We start from the raw sequence: 16,623 nt of genomic DNA on the forward strand, positions 1-16,623 counted from the left end.
ATGATCATGGCTGTAGTTATAAATGTATATATAGGCCTAAATTTTGGTCCAGATGCTCTACCTGCCTTTTCCAGAAGTTCAGTGGTCAAACATTGGAGCGATCTCACCAATGAATTAAAACAGCTGACTAAAAAGACAAAAGTGTCATGCTGGAGTAGGATTTTCCACAACCTGGTGATCCAAAACTTTCCTTATTAATGGCTTTTATCAGATTTATAAAGCTTTAATAAATAATTTATAATCTACATAATACATAGCCCAAGTGTCTTACCAGTGAGTGGTACCCTAAAAAAAACACTAGAAGACTTCCTTTTAGGTGCACTAACTAAACTATCTAAAATCTCTCATTACTGTTGAGTTACTGACGAAACTGGTGACGTGTGAATTTAAATTGGGGGGAGTATAGACACATATTTAGTTTCTAATCATATAAATCACTTAAATATTCAGTTTTAAACCTTAATCAGGGTTGTGGACTTCCTCAGCAGTATTTCAAGGTGCTTGTTATAACCATCGACATTTTACCTGCAGCCACAGGTGAGTCTTTATCAGGTATTTTGGTGTGTCAGGTGTTATCAGATCCGGAACCTCCCTCTTTTTAGGCGAAACACTGGCATCAAAAGCTTTTGATGCCAGACACTCAATTCCTATCAAATGTTTTTGGGAAATTATGTGAGGTGTTCTGGTTTATTAAGGTTGTACTGTAAAATATCTATCTATCTATCTATCTATCTATCTATCTATCTATCTATCTATCTATCTATCTATCTATCGAGTCTTTATTTTCATGTAATATGCTGACCGCAGTCCACGCTCATTGTCCAGTGCTTCACTTGGACGAACTGGTCCAGCAAGTTATTTCTGGGCTGGTGTCTCAGAGCCCCATATCGATCAGCCAGCGTACCTGCTGCACGGACACTGCGTCTTTGGAGACAGCCCTGACTGTTCGCTGCCTTGCTGTCTTCCAGTGAAAGTCCTCGGGCGCAGCCATGGGGTCCGTCGCCGCCTTCCTGATCTTTCTCTGCTGTGTCGGATTTATTGCGTGTAAACCCTCGTCGCCCTGTCCGAGTGGACAGTTCATGCTGAAGAACCAGTGTGTCCTCTGTCATCCCACCTGCTCTGAGTGCGACGGGCATGAGCTGTTCGAATGCACTACCTGTGGAGTTGGTGAGTAAGATAACACAGCGTGAAATAATGGCTGCATCTCGTACGGGAAAAGACAAAGTGTATGTCAATTATAATAATAGGCTACTATATAATTCGATGCTCTCGATGTGACCCAGGTGGAGGTTTAAAAAGTAATGTTTTTTGATAGTTTCTAGAATGGGCAGCAAATGAATCATCGCCAGCTAAACTAAGGTTTCACCTAAGTTAAAAAAAAAAAAAATGTATGTTTTTTTAATTTACTGCCTCTAAATTGCTTTCCACTGGCAAATATGATAATTATTATTGTTTTTATTCATTCATGTATTTATTTATTTTGGCCCCGCAGATGCCAGATTAAAACAAAGCCATGTCACAGACTCATTAACCCAGCTGAAAGCTAGGTAGAGTTTTTCTTTTTTTCTTTTCTTTTTTTTTTTCAAAAGCAACACTGTGTAATGAGTACTGAGAGCAAAGTTGTTTAAAGGGTTTTGCATTAGAGGAGGAGCATTCAGCTCTGGTTTACCATTTACTCTTAAACAATCAAGACAGTGGCTGTAGAACTTGTTGGGTTTTTTTTCACTGGGGCACCTATGAAATAGGTAAGAAATGAAGGTGTGATCGTTTTTCTCCCCAGTTTTCACAGTGTAATCTGATCATGTCAGAATGGGGCCTTTGTTAATCAGAGGGAAAGGGAAAAAATATCCCCTCAGGCTAGAAGTATTACTGTTGCAGTTCACTGGGCTTAACCTACTAAACCTGCAAGTCTCTCTCTCTCTTTCCCTCACACACACATCCCGTATATGCTTTCTGACATTGCCACAGTCACGCATTTCTTCTTCTGCTGACTGTATCTCAGTGCACACTGCTGTAGATGTTTTTGTTGTGTAGACTTCAGTATACATCAGTATACATTGGATCCTGGCGTGTATATCTGTGTGATGTTCTTTGTGGAATGAAAGTCTCAACCCCATTCCTCGTGCTCTGTGGTTTGTAGTCATGTAGAAGCCACATTTCTCTGTGCGTGCCGTGGTTACGTCTCTGGGAAGTGGAAGGTTTAGAAAGGCAGCAGCAGCTTGTGGCCCCTCTCCTCCCTGTCTCACACATCTTCTGTGCAGCGCTGAGCAGATGAGACAATGCTGTAACTCATCGGCTTCCAGAGATGCCTCAGGTGCCACAGCTAGGCTAGTGCGGCAGGTGGCAGAATATTAATCATTAGGGCCAACACAAGACTCTGTCTCTGCCCTCAGCTCTGATCTCTCATCTGCCTCTGATTGCCCTTGTTTACAATAGTTAGGGCATCATCAGTCAGTGATCTCACACGGGGATCTGTTATTTGCAGGCCTACAGCCAGCATGCTGGGCGGCAGCCATCAGTTTAGGATTTTGTTCAGGACTTGGACATGCATTTTCTGTCTTTTTTTTTTGTCAAGGATGCATGAGCAATGACATGTTGTATGAATCCTCCGTTTCCTGATTAACTGCCGCCGATGCACTCGCTGAGCCACGTGACATCTCTCTCTTTTGAAACAAACAAATTTGATCTCTGTAATATGTGTCTGTGCTGTAATTTGTTCTGAGCCCTGAACTTTCACACAGTTGGCAGCGAGTCCTTTCATCTTTTCTTCATCCCATGTAATCGTCGGGCCCATTTGGCTCCACCTCTGAATTTATTATGAGAAGCTCATTGATTTTCACTTCCAGAAGGGTCTAGATTTTTTTTTTTTTTTTTTTTTTTTGGAAAAGGCCTATCCTGGCAGGAGTTCCATATGGATAGTGGCATCTTCATCAGAGGAGAAAATAGAGTAGGTTGTATGTTAACAAGTCCTCCGTGCCCACCACCTCCTTCTCCTCAGATGAAGATGGACAGGAACGCTTCCTCCACCAAGGTCGCTGTCGGACACACTGCCCCCGGGGACTCTATCCTGACAGGGGTCACTATGCCTGCCTGCCCTGCATAGCCAATTGTGAACTCTGCACAGATGGCAACATATGTGCCAAATGTCGGGAACACTACAAACTCCAGAATGGGGTCTGCCAAACGGCGTCCTGTGACATAGGTAAATGTAAAGCAGAGTTTCTGAGTAGGCTGTAGCTGAAGAGGAAGACACTCGGGTTTATAATGCTGGGTGTCTCTGTTTCCAGGGCAGGTGCAGGACCCTGATACAGGAGAGTGCATTGACTGTGAGATGGGCTGCAAAGCATGTTCCACTGGTAAGTTACACACGCTTCCTGTCAACAACGTTTATTAAAACCCTGGTGATAATGGTGCACAAGTTTGGTTCTCACCATCAATTCTAATGAATCACCTTTTTTCATTTGTACGCAGAAGATCCCGAGATCTGCAACAGTTGTGTTGAAGGTTACTTTCTGTGAGTTTTCTTTTTCTTGCTTTATTATTCTGTCTTCCCATACCTTCCCATATCCCATGTCTGGTATATTATCGAATGCATTCTCATTTTAGATGCCTAACATTTAATACCAAGGCTGCAACTAGCAGTGTCAGTTTTTCTGATTAGTCTGTTATATCCTCTCAACTGGTAAATTGGTTGGTTTATGAAATGTTCCCCAAAATGCCCATTGCAGTTTCCCAGAGCCCAAGTTGACATATACAAAATACTTGTTTTGTCCGACCAATACTGCAAACCCAAAGGCATTCAGTTTACAATCATAGAAGCAAACATTCATCGCTGGGAGGCTGGAATCAGATCATTTTTGGCATTTTTGCTTTAAAAAAATTATGAAAATTGTTGTTGATTCATTGTTTGTTGATTGACTAATTATTTCAGCTCTATTTAATGCAGTAAATTTCATTATTGTCTTTTTGATGTGAAGTAGGTGTGGTGCTATGATTCATTAATATATATTCCTAATTTTTTTTTAGCAGTTTTAAATTATGGACATTAAATATGCTGCCAAGAAATAATTAACCTCAAAATGATCTTGTTATTGTTTTTATTTGCGCTGCTTTTGTCTTGCTGGATAAACAGTTGGGTAGTTCAACATGCAGTGCGTGTGGTAATATACGGTGCCTTTCCATTAATTGTTTAGCAGAATTTGGTTAGTTGTTCTTCACGCAACAAGAAACTACAGTTCACCTGTATTTCTGTTTACACCCGCTTATCACTCGGACGCAGAGCGTAACACAGGTTACAGAGCGAGAACAGACCTCCAATTGTGTACCTCTCCCTTGAGTTTAGGCCCACTGGTATTGTGTGAGTCAGGTTACCTTCCATTTTGAGTCATACGCTGTTACCTGAGCCTTGGTGTGAGCACAGAACAGTGGTCTGCCTCGCAGAGATACTTAACAGAGTGTGTTTTTATGTTATGTGTGAGGACGAGAGGAGAAGGGAGAAACAGAGAGCAGGTATAAGTGAAAAGCGCAACCAGTAGAAGGTGTGATTATATAGGGTGCACCATCTTGACTTCTCTGACTGCTCGTATGAATCACAGCAGAGGAGGGTTGAAGGAAAATCCGCCGCTTCACTGCACCCACCTCCTTTTACTGCTGTTACATAGGTGCACTGAGGTACTGCTTTTTATTGAGAATCTACTTTTGTAACTTTTACATTAATAGCTATGATTTTAGAGATTTAGAACGACAGGTCATCTCAATAATTTCTGCGGCTGCCATACTTATTACATCTACCTCGAGAGGCAAGCACCAATAAAAGAAATCCAGTAGAGCATGGGCGATAATGAACTGCAGGAAGAGTCTCACTGTGATTTCCAGCATTTACAGAAATTCCATTATTTGAAGGTTTACTTGTAATAATGAAAAATGTTGAAGTAAGACAGCCTTGGCATAACTGTGAATCGGTGGGGTCAGTGTTTCTCTCACATAAAACACCCCCTATTGAAAAGAGTCCCAGCATGATGGATGCTTGGTATTTATTGACATTTACCTCCCTCTCCGAGGAGCCAAGTTCAGCTGAACCAAAAAAAAAATGCGGTGATTTATTCTCAATATGGTTCATACCATTCATTTATATAGTGTTTCTTAACTTTAGCCACTACCTGGAGCATATTTTCAACTTTTCCAAACTAATTCAAGGAGTATATGTCCTAAACAAAAGTTGCTTTGGAAATGCTGATGTGCTCTCCTGGAATGGATAGTCTAATATTTGCACAGAGGGATTCTTAAACATCCCGCACATTCTTAAGTAGTGCACTGTTTCCAGGCCAGCTGCTATTGTGAGTGAGTTGATGGATGCAGTGTGGCGCCTCCAGCTGTTCCTCCTCAAACAACCACCACATCTTAGCACCAAATCCTCGGCAACGCAGTAGGAAGTGCAGCTTGGGCTGTCAGTGGTCAGATTCTCTCATGTAGAAATATGGCAGAGGAGGCAACAGACAGTGTTGAACTATGTAAGCTAGAGGTTTATTGCTTTTTAGCCTTTTTCATTTAAAGTGAAGTGTTCAAAGTAGGAGTCGTTCTTGCTTCAATGGTTCATGTGTGACATCTCTGCAACTCAATATCTCAGCTGCTTTCAGCTCGATTTTTTTTTTTTTTTTTTTTTTAGGACAGCCGTCTCATGTTTAATAGCTCAGTTAAGCCCTGGAGGACTGATAGGACAGGTTAATGACAGAAATCTCCCCATGCCTCTGGGCTACAAATAAAACACCAATTAACTTTCTGCCTTAAGAAGAGAATAGAAGCATGATAAGCTTGAAGAAAAGCAGCCTACATCATTTTTTTTCATCTCCGTGTGCTGTCCTCACTGATGTTTGATTGAGTGCACCTTTTGGCCGAAGAGTGCATTGAAGTCAACAATACAGCTGCAGGTGTGCTGTGGACTGAGACAGTGCATGTTGGGATTGCCTCTTGCATGCGGCGTGTTTTGTCTTTCCTCTGGTTTCAGTTTGTCTAGCCTCAGAGTCATCCATTCGGGCAGAAACTGCCTGCAGCAACATCATCTGTCTTCCACTGTAAAGCTTTGAAAGTGCCATTAAATCACAATAGTTTTCATCGGCTCTTTGAAATTTCAGTAGCTTTTGTTCTCCATGTTTGCTTTACAAAACAAAAAAGAGCTTCATTGTGTTTAATAGCTGCGACAGCCAGGTTAAGTCAACACGTTATTGACCGATTTCACACGCATAGACCAAACAGATGGTTTGCAAATTGTTATGGATTATCAATAGATATTTTGAACAGTATTTGATTTTAGTTTTGAATTAACCTTTCTCTCTACAGTTTCAGACACCAGTGCCGTAGGCATTGCCCCCAGAGCACCTATGAGGACTGGGGCAGGGGTGTGTGTCTGTCCTGCCCAGCACCATGCACAGACTGCAGGAGTGACACACGCTGCCTCGCCTGTCAGCCTGGTTACTTCCTCAACGGTACCAGTGGCAAAGAATAACCATTTTTTTTATACATTTTACCTGCTACTAACATAATGCAGGATATAGATGGCCATTTTGTTCTATATAGTGTTAGTACAGTGCGTTTTTAATAAATCACTGTGTATGTGGGAGTAATCAATCATTCTTGTTAAAGACAAATGATGGCACTCTGAGTCTTCATTTGGATTGCAAATCATGTCCGTGTCAGCAAATCTGTAACATGAGATATTTAAATGTGTGGTTTATGCAAGCAAGGAATTAGTATGATGTTGTTAGGTTGTGTTCTCTATGGGCGTCGGAGTAAAAGCTCTGAGACTGCAAATAAAGCCTGTAGCTATTTACCAAAAAAAAAAGGATTTCATTAAGTTCAGGAATTTTCATTGGCATGCGATTGTACATTGTGTCAGACAGGGTCCATCTCTACGTACGTGCTCTACCAACAAGATCTGGGTGATTGTTTTGAGCCTGGGCGGTCGAAAGGAATTTGGGGAGGGAGAGATCCTGGAAAGGTAGACAGAGGAGAATGATTTTAAACAGTTGTGAACTAAATGGAGAGATGAGCAGATCTCTTCTGAGACCACATCAGAGCCACTTAAAAAGACAGTAGAGTAATAAAATAGATGTGATCTACCATATTGTGTCTGCTAGGTTATCCGAGACAACTATTTTGTGATACAGATGACATGTTATCCTGGAAAATAATGTAATTTTACTCTGTGTGCTGCTCTGCCCTGTCAGGAGGTGAATGTATTAAACAGTGTCCACAGCAAACCTTCAGTGAGTCCAGTGGGTGGCGCTGCCAGCCTTGCCACAGCTCATGCGAGACATGCCACGGACCTCGTTCAACAGACTGTGATCTTTGTCTTGGTGGGAGCCCCTCCCTGCATGGACAGTGCCCTCTGGTTAACTGCCCACTGGGACAGTATTTTGACGGTATGAGGAACCATTTAGAGATATAAATTTATAGGCTTGTGAGTAAAATAGAGTCAAAGAATATGAGCAAAGTACAGAAAGGCAAACGTGGTGACAGTGGATTTAGCGATTATACTGAGTAACGAGACACTTGACTGGTTGATTCACTGATGGAAATAATTGTTTTTCTCCTATGGGAGGTCAAGCCAGAGGTCAGAACAGTGTCCCGGGAATTTGGAGGGATTCAGTGTCTTGCTCAAGGACATTTTAGCATGGCGGATGCTTGCCGCTGAGACAGGGGCTTGAACTCTGCTGAAGGACCTCTAGGTTGAAGGACGATCTCCTGCTCATTGTGTCACCCTTGCCACACATCTACTGCGTCATTCGAGAGCCGTTTTATTGGAGCGATTTCAAAAGGCTCCTCTGACTCAAGCACAGGGCTCTTTATCTGCTTCCCCTTTGGTGTCTGTGTCAACAGCGCCAGAGTACAGTATTCCATTGTCATCAACCATACAGGGTTTCCAGGCTAATCATTTACATTTCTGCCTCGCTGATGTGATTGTTTATATCCATGTATGGATCAGTTAGTCTGACACTGTCATTTAGCTTGGTAATTCTCTAAACTGCCTACAGCTGAAAATTGTGAGTGAAAACACCAACGTTTTGCATTTTCAGTGCAGTGTGCCTTTTATGCCACTAGTGGGTAGCTGATAACTCTAGTGCTCTACTATACTTCAAGTCAATCATCATTTTTTGTGCAAACCACCATCAAAAGATGTACATTTTTTCTCACACACACACTCACAAAATAACATCCACTTTCAAGTTGTTATAACAGTGGTCCAAGAGATGTGTGACACTGTACAGGTTTCTATAATGGCAGATAATATGTTGAAGGTTTCATACACATCAGTGCCCTAAAAAACACATTGTGGCATGTGCTGCATTGTGTCTGTGTTGAGCAATCGGTGACAGCAGGCACCTTATCATTCATCACTTGCCCTCATTTGTGCCTGAGAAACAGTATGCCTACAGATTATTGTGCTTCCCTCTAGTGGTGAAGTTTTTAATACCTCTCTCTGTGTTCTATCAAATGTGACATTTTACTATACTATCTTTATTGTTTTTATTTCAGGGAAATATAGTGAGTGTCATCCATGCGATGCATCCTGTAAGACCTGCTTTGGCCCTCAAGCACTGGACTGTTCTTCTTGTTTCACAGGTACAAATATTTATTGTCTTCGGTGATGACAGTAAATGTAATCATTACCCCAGTTGTTATTGTGCAGTGTGTGTGTGTGTGTGTGTGTGTGTGTGTGTGTGTGTGTGTGCGCGCGCGCGCCACAGGGTATTTCCTGGACCAGGACAGTTCTTGCGTATTGCGGTGTCCATCTGGCTCGTACGCAAACTCTGCCACACAGCTGTGTGAGGATTGCTCGCCAAACTGTGAGGCCTGCATGGGCACCAGTGATAACTGCATCAGCTGTTCCAAAGGCAGCTATAAACTTTTTCTCCACCAGGGGAAGTGCTGGTCGAATTGCCCAGAGTAAGCAGCTGGCTGATCTAAGCAGTTTTAGAATGATGGTGTATTCATGCTTACTGTATTTCCCTCTCACCATCTGTCTCCTGACTTTGCTTTCAGAGGGTTCTTTGAGACAGCTGAGGGATCATGTGAGGCCTGTGACAGCTCCTGTCTGACATGTGACGGGTTCAAGTCCCAGTGTCTGTCCTGTGCTGATGGCTACTACTTAGGGAGTGGCATGTGTAGACTCAATTGCTCACTGCGGACATTCCCTGCAGATGATGGTACCTGCAGACGCTGTCCTCCCCACTGTGATGTTTGCTCAGATGACAGGAACTGTTTCAGTGAGTTATCTTTAGCTTTGTGGGCAGCTTAGCTATAAGAGAAAAAAATATTCCAAACTGATGACATTTTGAAATGAATTGTAAAACATTGCATCACGTCCTGAAATCTCTTTGTACAACTTTACTACCCGTCCTCCATATCATTTCAGAATGCAGTTTCCTCTACTTGATGCTGAATGGTGCATGCAAAGCTAGCTGTCCCATGGGCTATTTTGAGGATATGGAGGAAGGCCGCTGTGGTCAGTGCCACCCTACCTGCGCCAGCTGTTCAGGGCCCTTGGCAGATGACTGTGAGACCTGCTCGACGATTAGCCCCAAACTCTATAAGGGTACATGCTCCAAGGACTGCCTCGCTGGTACTTACTATGAAACTGAAGCTATGGAATGTCAAGGTGAGCCACTGAATTCTTAGATTTGACTTGGTTAGATACTGAAGCGCTGTTGAATATGCATGGTTCACAACACAGGAAGAGAACTACACTCAACTTTCCAGTTTACTAAAATACATCTAGCTAAAGTAATGGAGCAATGACTCTTCAGTTTTTGTTGAAGCTGTTTCAGGGAGGTATCAACTTTCAACTTTATGACCATTTTGGAGGAAGCAGTTTGTGGTGACGCAGCCTCCAAAATGATGAGACAGTCGAATCAGTACCTCTCTAAAACAGCTTCAACAAAAACTGAACATTGTAAACTTCAGGAGGGAAGGATTTACTGGCTTTAGTTATAGCTAGGAGTTGAAAAACAGCTCTCAGGATGGGAGACTGTGGTCCTGATAAAGTCCCTGGATGTGCTGTAAATGTGCATATGGTTGAACAGACACTCTAATAAAATGAGAGAATAGCAGAAAGCAAAATATGAGAACGTAAAGAATAGAGTCAAAGCAAATCAAATCACATTTTATTTGTACAGCACTTTCCATATATTAAATTATTATTTCAAGTGCTTTACATGTGACTGACAAGCTAACAGACAGTGTACATATAAACTGTTTGCTAAGTATTTAACAGCCAGTTTTATGAGTTGTATATCCCATGAGAATAAAGGCCCAAGTGACTTAAATCACTCAATACCTGGTAATACCTTTATTACTGAGTGTTCAGCACAATACATTGTGGAACTTGTATATCTAAAGAAGTGATGAGTGAATTGGATATCTGCCACAACAAGCTGGACTTAGTGGAAACCTTTAAACACAACATTAGCCGCAACAACCGTCACTACCATGTTTGATCTGTCAGAGCTATTCCAGCTTAGTGATAATAAAGTCTTTATTTAAAATGATAATCAGGTACCTCTAAAATAATGGTGGTGATCACACCCTCTTTTGTAAATGCAATGATATCACATTTCAGTGATGCAGTCTGACTTTCTTTGGTTATGTGCAGAGTGCCACCAGACTTGCATGAGCTGTTCCGGCTCAGGCGCAAACCAGTGCATTCAGTGTGAGAAGGGACTCGTGTTGGATCCAAACACACTGTTGTGTGGCGTGACAGGTGACACAGACTGCCCACCGGGGACCTACCTACACGAAGACCAGTTCACCTGCATGGGTTGCCACCGGCACTGTTACTCTTGTGAGGGGCCGGGCAACGATGAATGCCAGACATGTGCCATCCCCAAATACCTTCACAGTGAGCAATTTCTACTAATGTTCAGCTGCACGCACAGAAGTGAAATATACAAAAACCAGCCGCATAACAAAACCAATCAAGACCACATATCATCAAACTATCAGCTCTTCATAACAGTTTTGTCTTTAAAATGATGACTCATGAAATTCTTGCCTGAGTCACAGATTTTCTCTATCAGTGTTTGCAGCTGATGGACCCAGTTCAGCTTGTAACCTGGCTACATGATGAAGGCTTTCATGATAATATATCACAGCTTCAGTGTCACTTCAACAGCTGCTGGTAACTGATCAACAGATAACAACAGCTGGATACATTGCTGATGATAATGGACATGTGTGGCTAAATTTAAATACACTTCTTTATGTGGAAAACTGCTTTTGAAAAAAATAGTACCACTTAAAATTCCAAATTGCGGAGTCTTTGCAATGTGTTTTATAGAAATAGCCACTGATATTGAAGTGTAAGTGCTGAAAGAAGCTGAAGTGCCAGTCAAAGCTGAAGAACTAAAAGGAGTTGAATATTTACTACCTGTGTGATCACTATTATTAGTGCTATTAGTGTCCTCAGCCTTCAGTTTCAACAAATGACAGCCAGATCAGTTCTAAAGCGGGTGTTTTTTTTTTTTTGTTGTTTTTTTCGTGAAAAGGAGGTTTATGAGAACATTTGCTATACACAGTATGCGTGGAACTAGTTAGGTGCCAAAAAAAAGTGTCTAGATGAACAGGAAAGAAGAATAAAGAAGTATAAAAGAGTGCATAAGTGAGTAGTAATTTGTCTGTGTGCTGTTTTCCAGATGGCACATGTGTGAGCGAGTGTCCGTCTGGTACATATGACACAAGGCAGGAAGCTGATGGAAAGGAGCTGGGATTCTGTTTGCCTTGTGACCACGTCTGTTCCACCTGCACTGGGGCATCGCCTAGAGATTGCCTCACCTGTTCCCCAGCATACCTGCACCTCCTTCAACTTTGTGTGACCCATTGTCCCACAGGGTACTACATCATGGGATGAGAAATGTTTACTTTGTGGTGAACCACAACCCTGTTAATCGTCTGTTGACTTTCTCCCCACCCTTTCACTGATGATCTAAAACCACAGAGCACTTCTGTTTGAATATGAGCAGCTTATCTGCCTGCCATTTTGCTCTCAATTCCTAATGTGTCCCTGAATAAGATTTTGTTGCTCATATTGAATTTTTTTTTATTTTTTTATGTTGACTGATAATTATCATTTTTGATTTTGAGCTTGCCATAGATGGAGACATGCTTATGAATCTTATTAAACGTTAAATGATGTCTGTAAGAATCAACAGTCTATGTACCTTTCTGACTGGTTGATATTGATTAATTTCACACATTTGTTCAGGTATTACAAAGACGGCTCCCGCTGTGAGAAATGTGACCAGTCCTGTGAGCTGTGTACGGGACCAGGGCCTGAGTCCTGCAGGGCCTGTCCACCTCCTCTTCTGGAGCTGCAAGGCACCAAGCTGTGTGTTGAGCGCTGCCCTCACCGCTTCTATCGGCTCGGTGACGTTTGCAAACAGTGCCACACCAGCTGTCAGACCTGCACAGGTACAGATAAAGCAACAACAGTTCTGCACTACAGCAGTCATTGTGGTTTGATTCCGATATCAGTGATTAGCTTAACATCTGCCACCTATAGTCTATATCTTGCTAATGTGTCAACACTGTTCATTTGTTTTTCACTTTACACAAGATGTGACATTATGTGTATGTATGTGTGTTTGCAGATGCCTCACCCCAGAGCTGCCTGACATGCGACTGGGGGAGCACTCTGAAGGAAAAAGTTTGCTATCCACGTTGTGAGGAGGGGCGGTACTTCTCAGAAGAGGTGTGGTCTGAGCTACAAATTCATGAACCCTATTGCTTTTCTTATTATAACTCTTATTGCGTAAAGGGAAAGGATAAGTGTTTCCCTCTTAACTTCTAACCAGTCACACTATTTTTTTCATTAAATCAGTGACTATACATCATAAAAGTGGGTGGAGAGTGGCTGGTGTATTTATAAACGAGATCCTAATCTCATGTCTTGCTCATTCCAAAGTCATATTTAAGTTAATGATTAAAGGCCTTGACAACATGCAGTATTTTCTCATCCAGCTTCTTACTGTGTGGAAAAGTTTGCAAAGCTTAGAACATATTTGGTTATTCCAGATGTTTCCATATTTGTATTTTTGTATTCTTTATACTGATTCAGCTGGAAAAATGTGACATCACATACTTTAAGCACCAATCAGAATGTAGCAATAATTGATGAAAGTTGTGTGTTGCCTGACTCCTGTAAGTCAAATCTAATCAAACCACAACTCACAGTTCTAATGAAGCAAATTACTTTATCAGAATAACATGAGTGTTAAATGCTTAATAAAATAATAAGTAAGGATTTTTTTTTCCAAATGCTGCCTCTGGTTGTTACTGAGTTCATAATGAATATTTAATGCTATAAAGCGATACTACTAATAAAGCATCTGTCTACAACAAGATGTCAATGAAAGGCACACCTGTGTCACTCTGTCCAAACAGTCCACATTGCTGACAATGTTTTTCTTTTATTTGCGTTTTACAATAATTTGTGCAATTGTACCATGACAGGAAACCTGTGAGCCATGTGACAGCTCGTGTAAGCATTGTACCGGCCCCAGAGCTGACCAGTGTCTGACTTGTCACCGTGATTCTGCTCTTCACGCTGTGGAGAACCGTTGTGCCCGCTGCTGTCAGGCTGGAGGGAATGACACTGGTTGCTGTGTTTGCGACAGCCGCTCAGGTAGAGATTTGCCTATCGTAAGAAACACAGGTTTCTTTGGACGCAACAATCTTCTGAAGTCATTTTTTTTTGTGTTCTAGCTCTGTGTGTGGAAGCCCCCCAACGCAAGTCAGGTAATGACCAGGTGACTGACCTGAACATGTCCTCCAGAGCTCTGAATCACACCTCGGCCGCCTTGCCTATTACCCTGTTGCTAGCACTGGGGTTGGCTCTGGCTGTATTTGCCTTGGTCAAAGCTCACGCTAGGAAAAGGCTTTGCTGGAGTCAAAGCTACGAAAGACTGAGTGGCAGTGCCAGTATCAACATGCCGCACGGTGTGCCCGAGCCAGACAGCGGAGACGAGGTGGATGTTGTGTACACCAGCAGAGGTGGATCAGTCTATCGACGTTACAGCTTCATCCACGAGCAGGACACTGACGCAGACCAGGATGTGGATGAGAGCACTTGTCTCAATCAATCTTAGATACATCCAAAGCGGAGCTTACTGTAACTGAGGAATGTATTGTGGATGCTCACAATATCATGACTGACAGGTGAATTCAAAGTAGTTCAGTTAATGTTTAGAAGAGAATGTAGTGGTATGTTTCTTTTGGAGTCTGGGTGTTTATTTTATTCTACGAAGTGCCTGTATCTTTATAATTCACATTCTTAGATGAGGCATTTGTGACTGGAAAAAAAAGATATAAATACATATAGTTGTGTATATGTATGTATATGACCTTTTCTTTTTTTTTACTTGATATTAAAGAATTGTGTAAGATTTGTGAAACAGTATCATGTGTAATAACTGAAATCTGCATGATTTGTTGTAAATAGAAAAATAAATGAAATAAATTCTACCTAATGCCCCCAGTACATCTTGAAAACTGGCTACATTACTGTACAATGGCTATCCTGAGAATAACTGATGGTGTCATTTCACAGTAGAGTATCATAAAATTACATAGAAAATAATCCAAGTGTACCAATGTGATGTGTGTATCATGAAGGTGTTGTCCACTGGAACAACTCAAAGCAAAAAGATCCTTGAAGTGTTGATATATCCACCAGGACATGCAAGAGATCAGATCCTATTCAGGAACTATTGGTAGGTATGCTCAAGAAATCCCTTCCACACCTTTGTTTGACACACCTCCTTTTAGGGTTGATACAGTTTGCAGTCCTTTATTACATGAAGCACTGCAGCCTTTGCCCATTTGGTCAATCTATAACCTGCATTGAGGACAAGGCCACCTGTTTTGTTGGCACCACTAGCCAGGACTTTTTTAAGGATGACAGGGTTGTTGAAGGGCCTGATGTTGCGGAGGACCCTCTGTGCCATCCTCATGGGTATATCCTTTTCTTTTGTCCTTTGGAGAGCTAGCTTAAGCAGGCAGTCAATGCCTGATCTCAAAATACCACAGCAGTTCTCTACTGACCTTCCCGGCTGCTCAGCTATCATCAGTGGAGAAATACATGACAAGAAAAGTGAATTAGAAATACTTCTGGCATCTAGGAAAAAGCGGAAGCTTTTATCTGAGGATTTCTACCTGAATGTGACAAAGGACTGTCCAGCTTACATTGAAGAGAGAGGTTTCATTACAGTGCCTCTCAGTAAAGAGGAGAAGGATTTTCCCATTGCTTACTCCATGGTGATCCATGAGAAGATTGAGATGTTTGAGCGACTTCTACGAGCTATTTATGCTCCTCAGAACATCTACTGCGTGCATGTGGACCAAAAATCCTCGAAAGAATTTCAGCAGGCTGTGAAGGCTATCATTTCATGTCTTCCCAATGTGTTTGTAGCAAGTAAATTAGAAAGCGTGGTATATGCTTCATGGTCCCGAGTGCAGGCAGATCTGAACTGCATGAAAGACCTGCTGAACTCGCACATCCAGTGGAGGTACCTGCTCAACACCTGTGGGACAGACTTCCCCCTTAAAACCAATGGAGAGATGGTTAATGCCCTGAAGGCCCTGAATGGAAGAAACAGCATGGAGACTGAGGCCACCAATGAGTACAAGAAAGGCCGCTGGCAGTATCATCACAATGTCACCAACACTGTTGACCGGACAAATGAGAGGAAAAGCCCTCCACCCATTAACAGCCCCATGTTCTCAGGGAATGCCTACTTTGTGGTCACAAGAGCCTTTGTGAAACACGTGATGTGGGACAGAGAGGTCCAGAAACTTCTGGAGTGGGAGAAGGACACATACAGTCCAGATGAGCACCTGTGGGCCACTCTACAGAGGATGCCCTCAGTTCCCGGATCAGTTCCTGCCAACATCAAGTATGATATGTCAGACATGCAAGCCCTCGCTCGTGTTGTGAAGTGGAGCTATTTAGCAGGAGATGTTAAAAAAGGAGCCCCGTACGATCCTTGCACTGGTGCTTACAGACGAGCTGTTTGTGTGTACGGAGCTGGTGACATCCAGTGGCTCCTGAGACAACAACAACTCTTTGCAAATAAGTTTGATCCGGAGATCGATGATGTTGCCATTAGATGTGTGGAGGCAGCACTGCATTTCAAAGCTTTAGGCCACAGCCAACTGATAACAGATCAATGTTCTACCACTTTGTAATGCTTATAATCATTTGAAATGTAAAATATGTAAAATATGTTAAGGCAATCCATACAGAACCTTCTACTGAACCGTCTTGACAAATTCTGTTCCTATTATTGACAAAATATTATGTTCTGTGGCCATCAATATTATTGTCAGAATATTATGCAATTTTTATAATGCTCAGTGAATTTTAATGGTATTGTTACTGAATTTATATAAATCATGTTATGTATATTTCTTATATTCTATGCCATTATTTATTTGATTTCCATGAAGTCTGTACTGGTGGTGCCATCTACTGGATTCTAAGAGGAAGAGCTCAAAACAATAAGAAAAAAAAAAAAAAAAACTATAATAATTGTATTACTTGCCTTTTGGTTGCTATTCAGTTTTAGTGCTGCT

At 41.9% G+C, this 16,623-nt stretch overlaps 2 protein-coding genes across 3 annotated transcripts; both read left to right on the forward strand.

The window, feature by feature from the left end:
- The first annotated feature begins 682 nt into the window (after positions 1–682).
- On the forward strand, positions 683–14,505 carry LOC111228714 (proprotein convertase subtilisin/kexin type 5-like). Of its 2 annotated transcripts, XM_022754729.1 has the most exons (17): positions 683–695; positions 969–1,167; positions 2,999–3,202; positions 3,288–3,356; positions 3,472–3,514; positions 6,337–6,482; positions 7,224–7,418; positions 8,533–8,619; positions 8,745–8,943; positions 9,040–9,263; positions 9,413–9,655; positions 10,649–10,894; positions 11,688–11,883; positions 12,257–12,462; positions 12,642–12,742; positions 13,504–13,675; positions 13,756–14,505. In XM_022754729.1, exons 2-17 carry the CDS (start codon positions 990–992, stop codon positions 14,136–14,138), a joined length of 2,892 nt encoding a protein of 963 aa, XP_022610450.1. In that variant the 5' UTR covers positions 683–695; positions 969–989; the 3' UTR covers positions 14,139–14,505. The 2 variants fall into 2 exon arrangements, with proteins under 2 accessions (XP_022610450.1, XP_022610451.1); XM_022754730.1 differs by lacking the exon at positions 683–695 and having other exon boundaries at positions 721–1,167; positions 3,475–3,514.
- Positions 14,506–14,892: 387 nt separating this feature from the next.
- gcnt3 (glucosaminyl (N-acetyl) transferase 3, mucin type) lies at positions 14,893–16,398 on the forward strand. The gene has a single exon (XM_022754731.1). It carries the CDS (start codon positions 14,947–14,949, stop codon positions 16,234–16,236), a length of 1,290 nt encoding a protein of 429 aa, XP_022610452.1. The 5' UTR covers positions 14,893–14,946; the 3' UTR covers positions 16,237–16,398.
- Positions 16,399–16,623: the final 225 nt, after the last annotated feature.

This window comes from Seriola dumerili, unplaced genomic scaffold (genome assembly GCF_002260705.1).
Source record: "Seriola dumerili isolate Sdu_G_001 unplaced genomic scaffold, Sdu_1.0 BDQW01000219.1, whole genome shotgun sequence".
NCBI lineage: Eukaryota > Metazoa > Chordata > Actinopteri > Carangiformes > Carangidae > Seriola > Seriola dumerili.

Bases quoted from the DNA above. Each gene is read 5' to 3' on its own strand.
- LOC111228714 (XM_022754729.1), top strand. From the start codon at position 990: ATGGGGTCCGTCGCCGCCTTCCTGATCTTTCTCTGCTGTGTCGGATTT. The intron at 3,357-3,471 runs GTAAGTTACACA...ATTTGTACGCAG, and splicing joins CTGCAAAGCATGTTCCACTG to AAGATCCCGAGATCTGCAAC. The intron at 10,895-11,687 runs GTGAGCAATTTC...GCTGTTTTCCAG, and splicing joins CATCCCCAAATACCTTCACA to ATGGCACATGTGTGAGCGAG.
- gcnt3 (XM_022754731.1), top strand. From the start codon at position 14,947: ATGACAGGGTTGTTGAAGGGCCTGATGTTGCGGAGGACCCTCTGTGCC.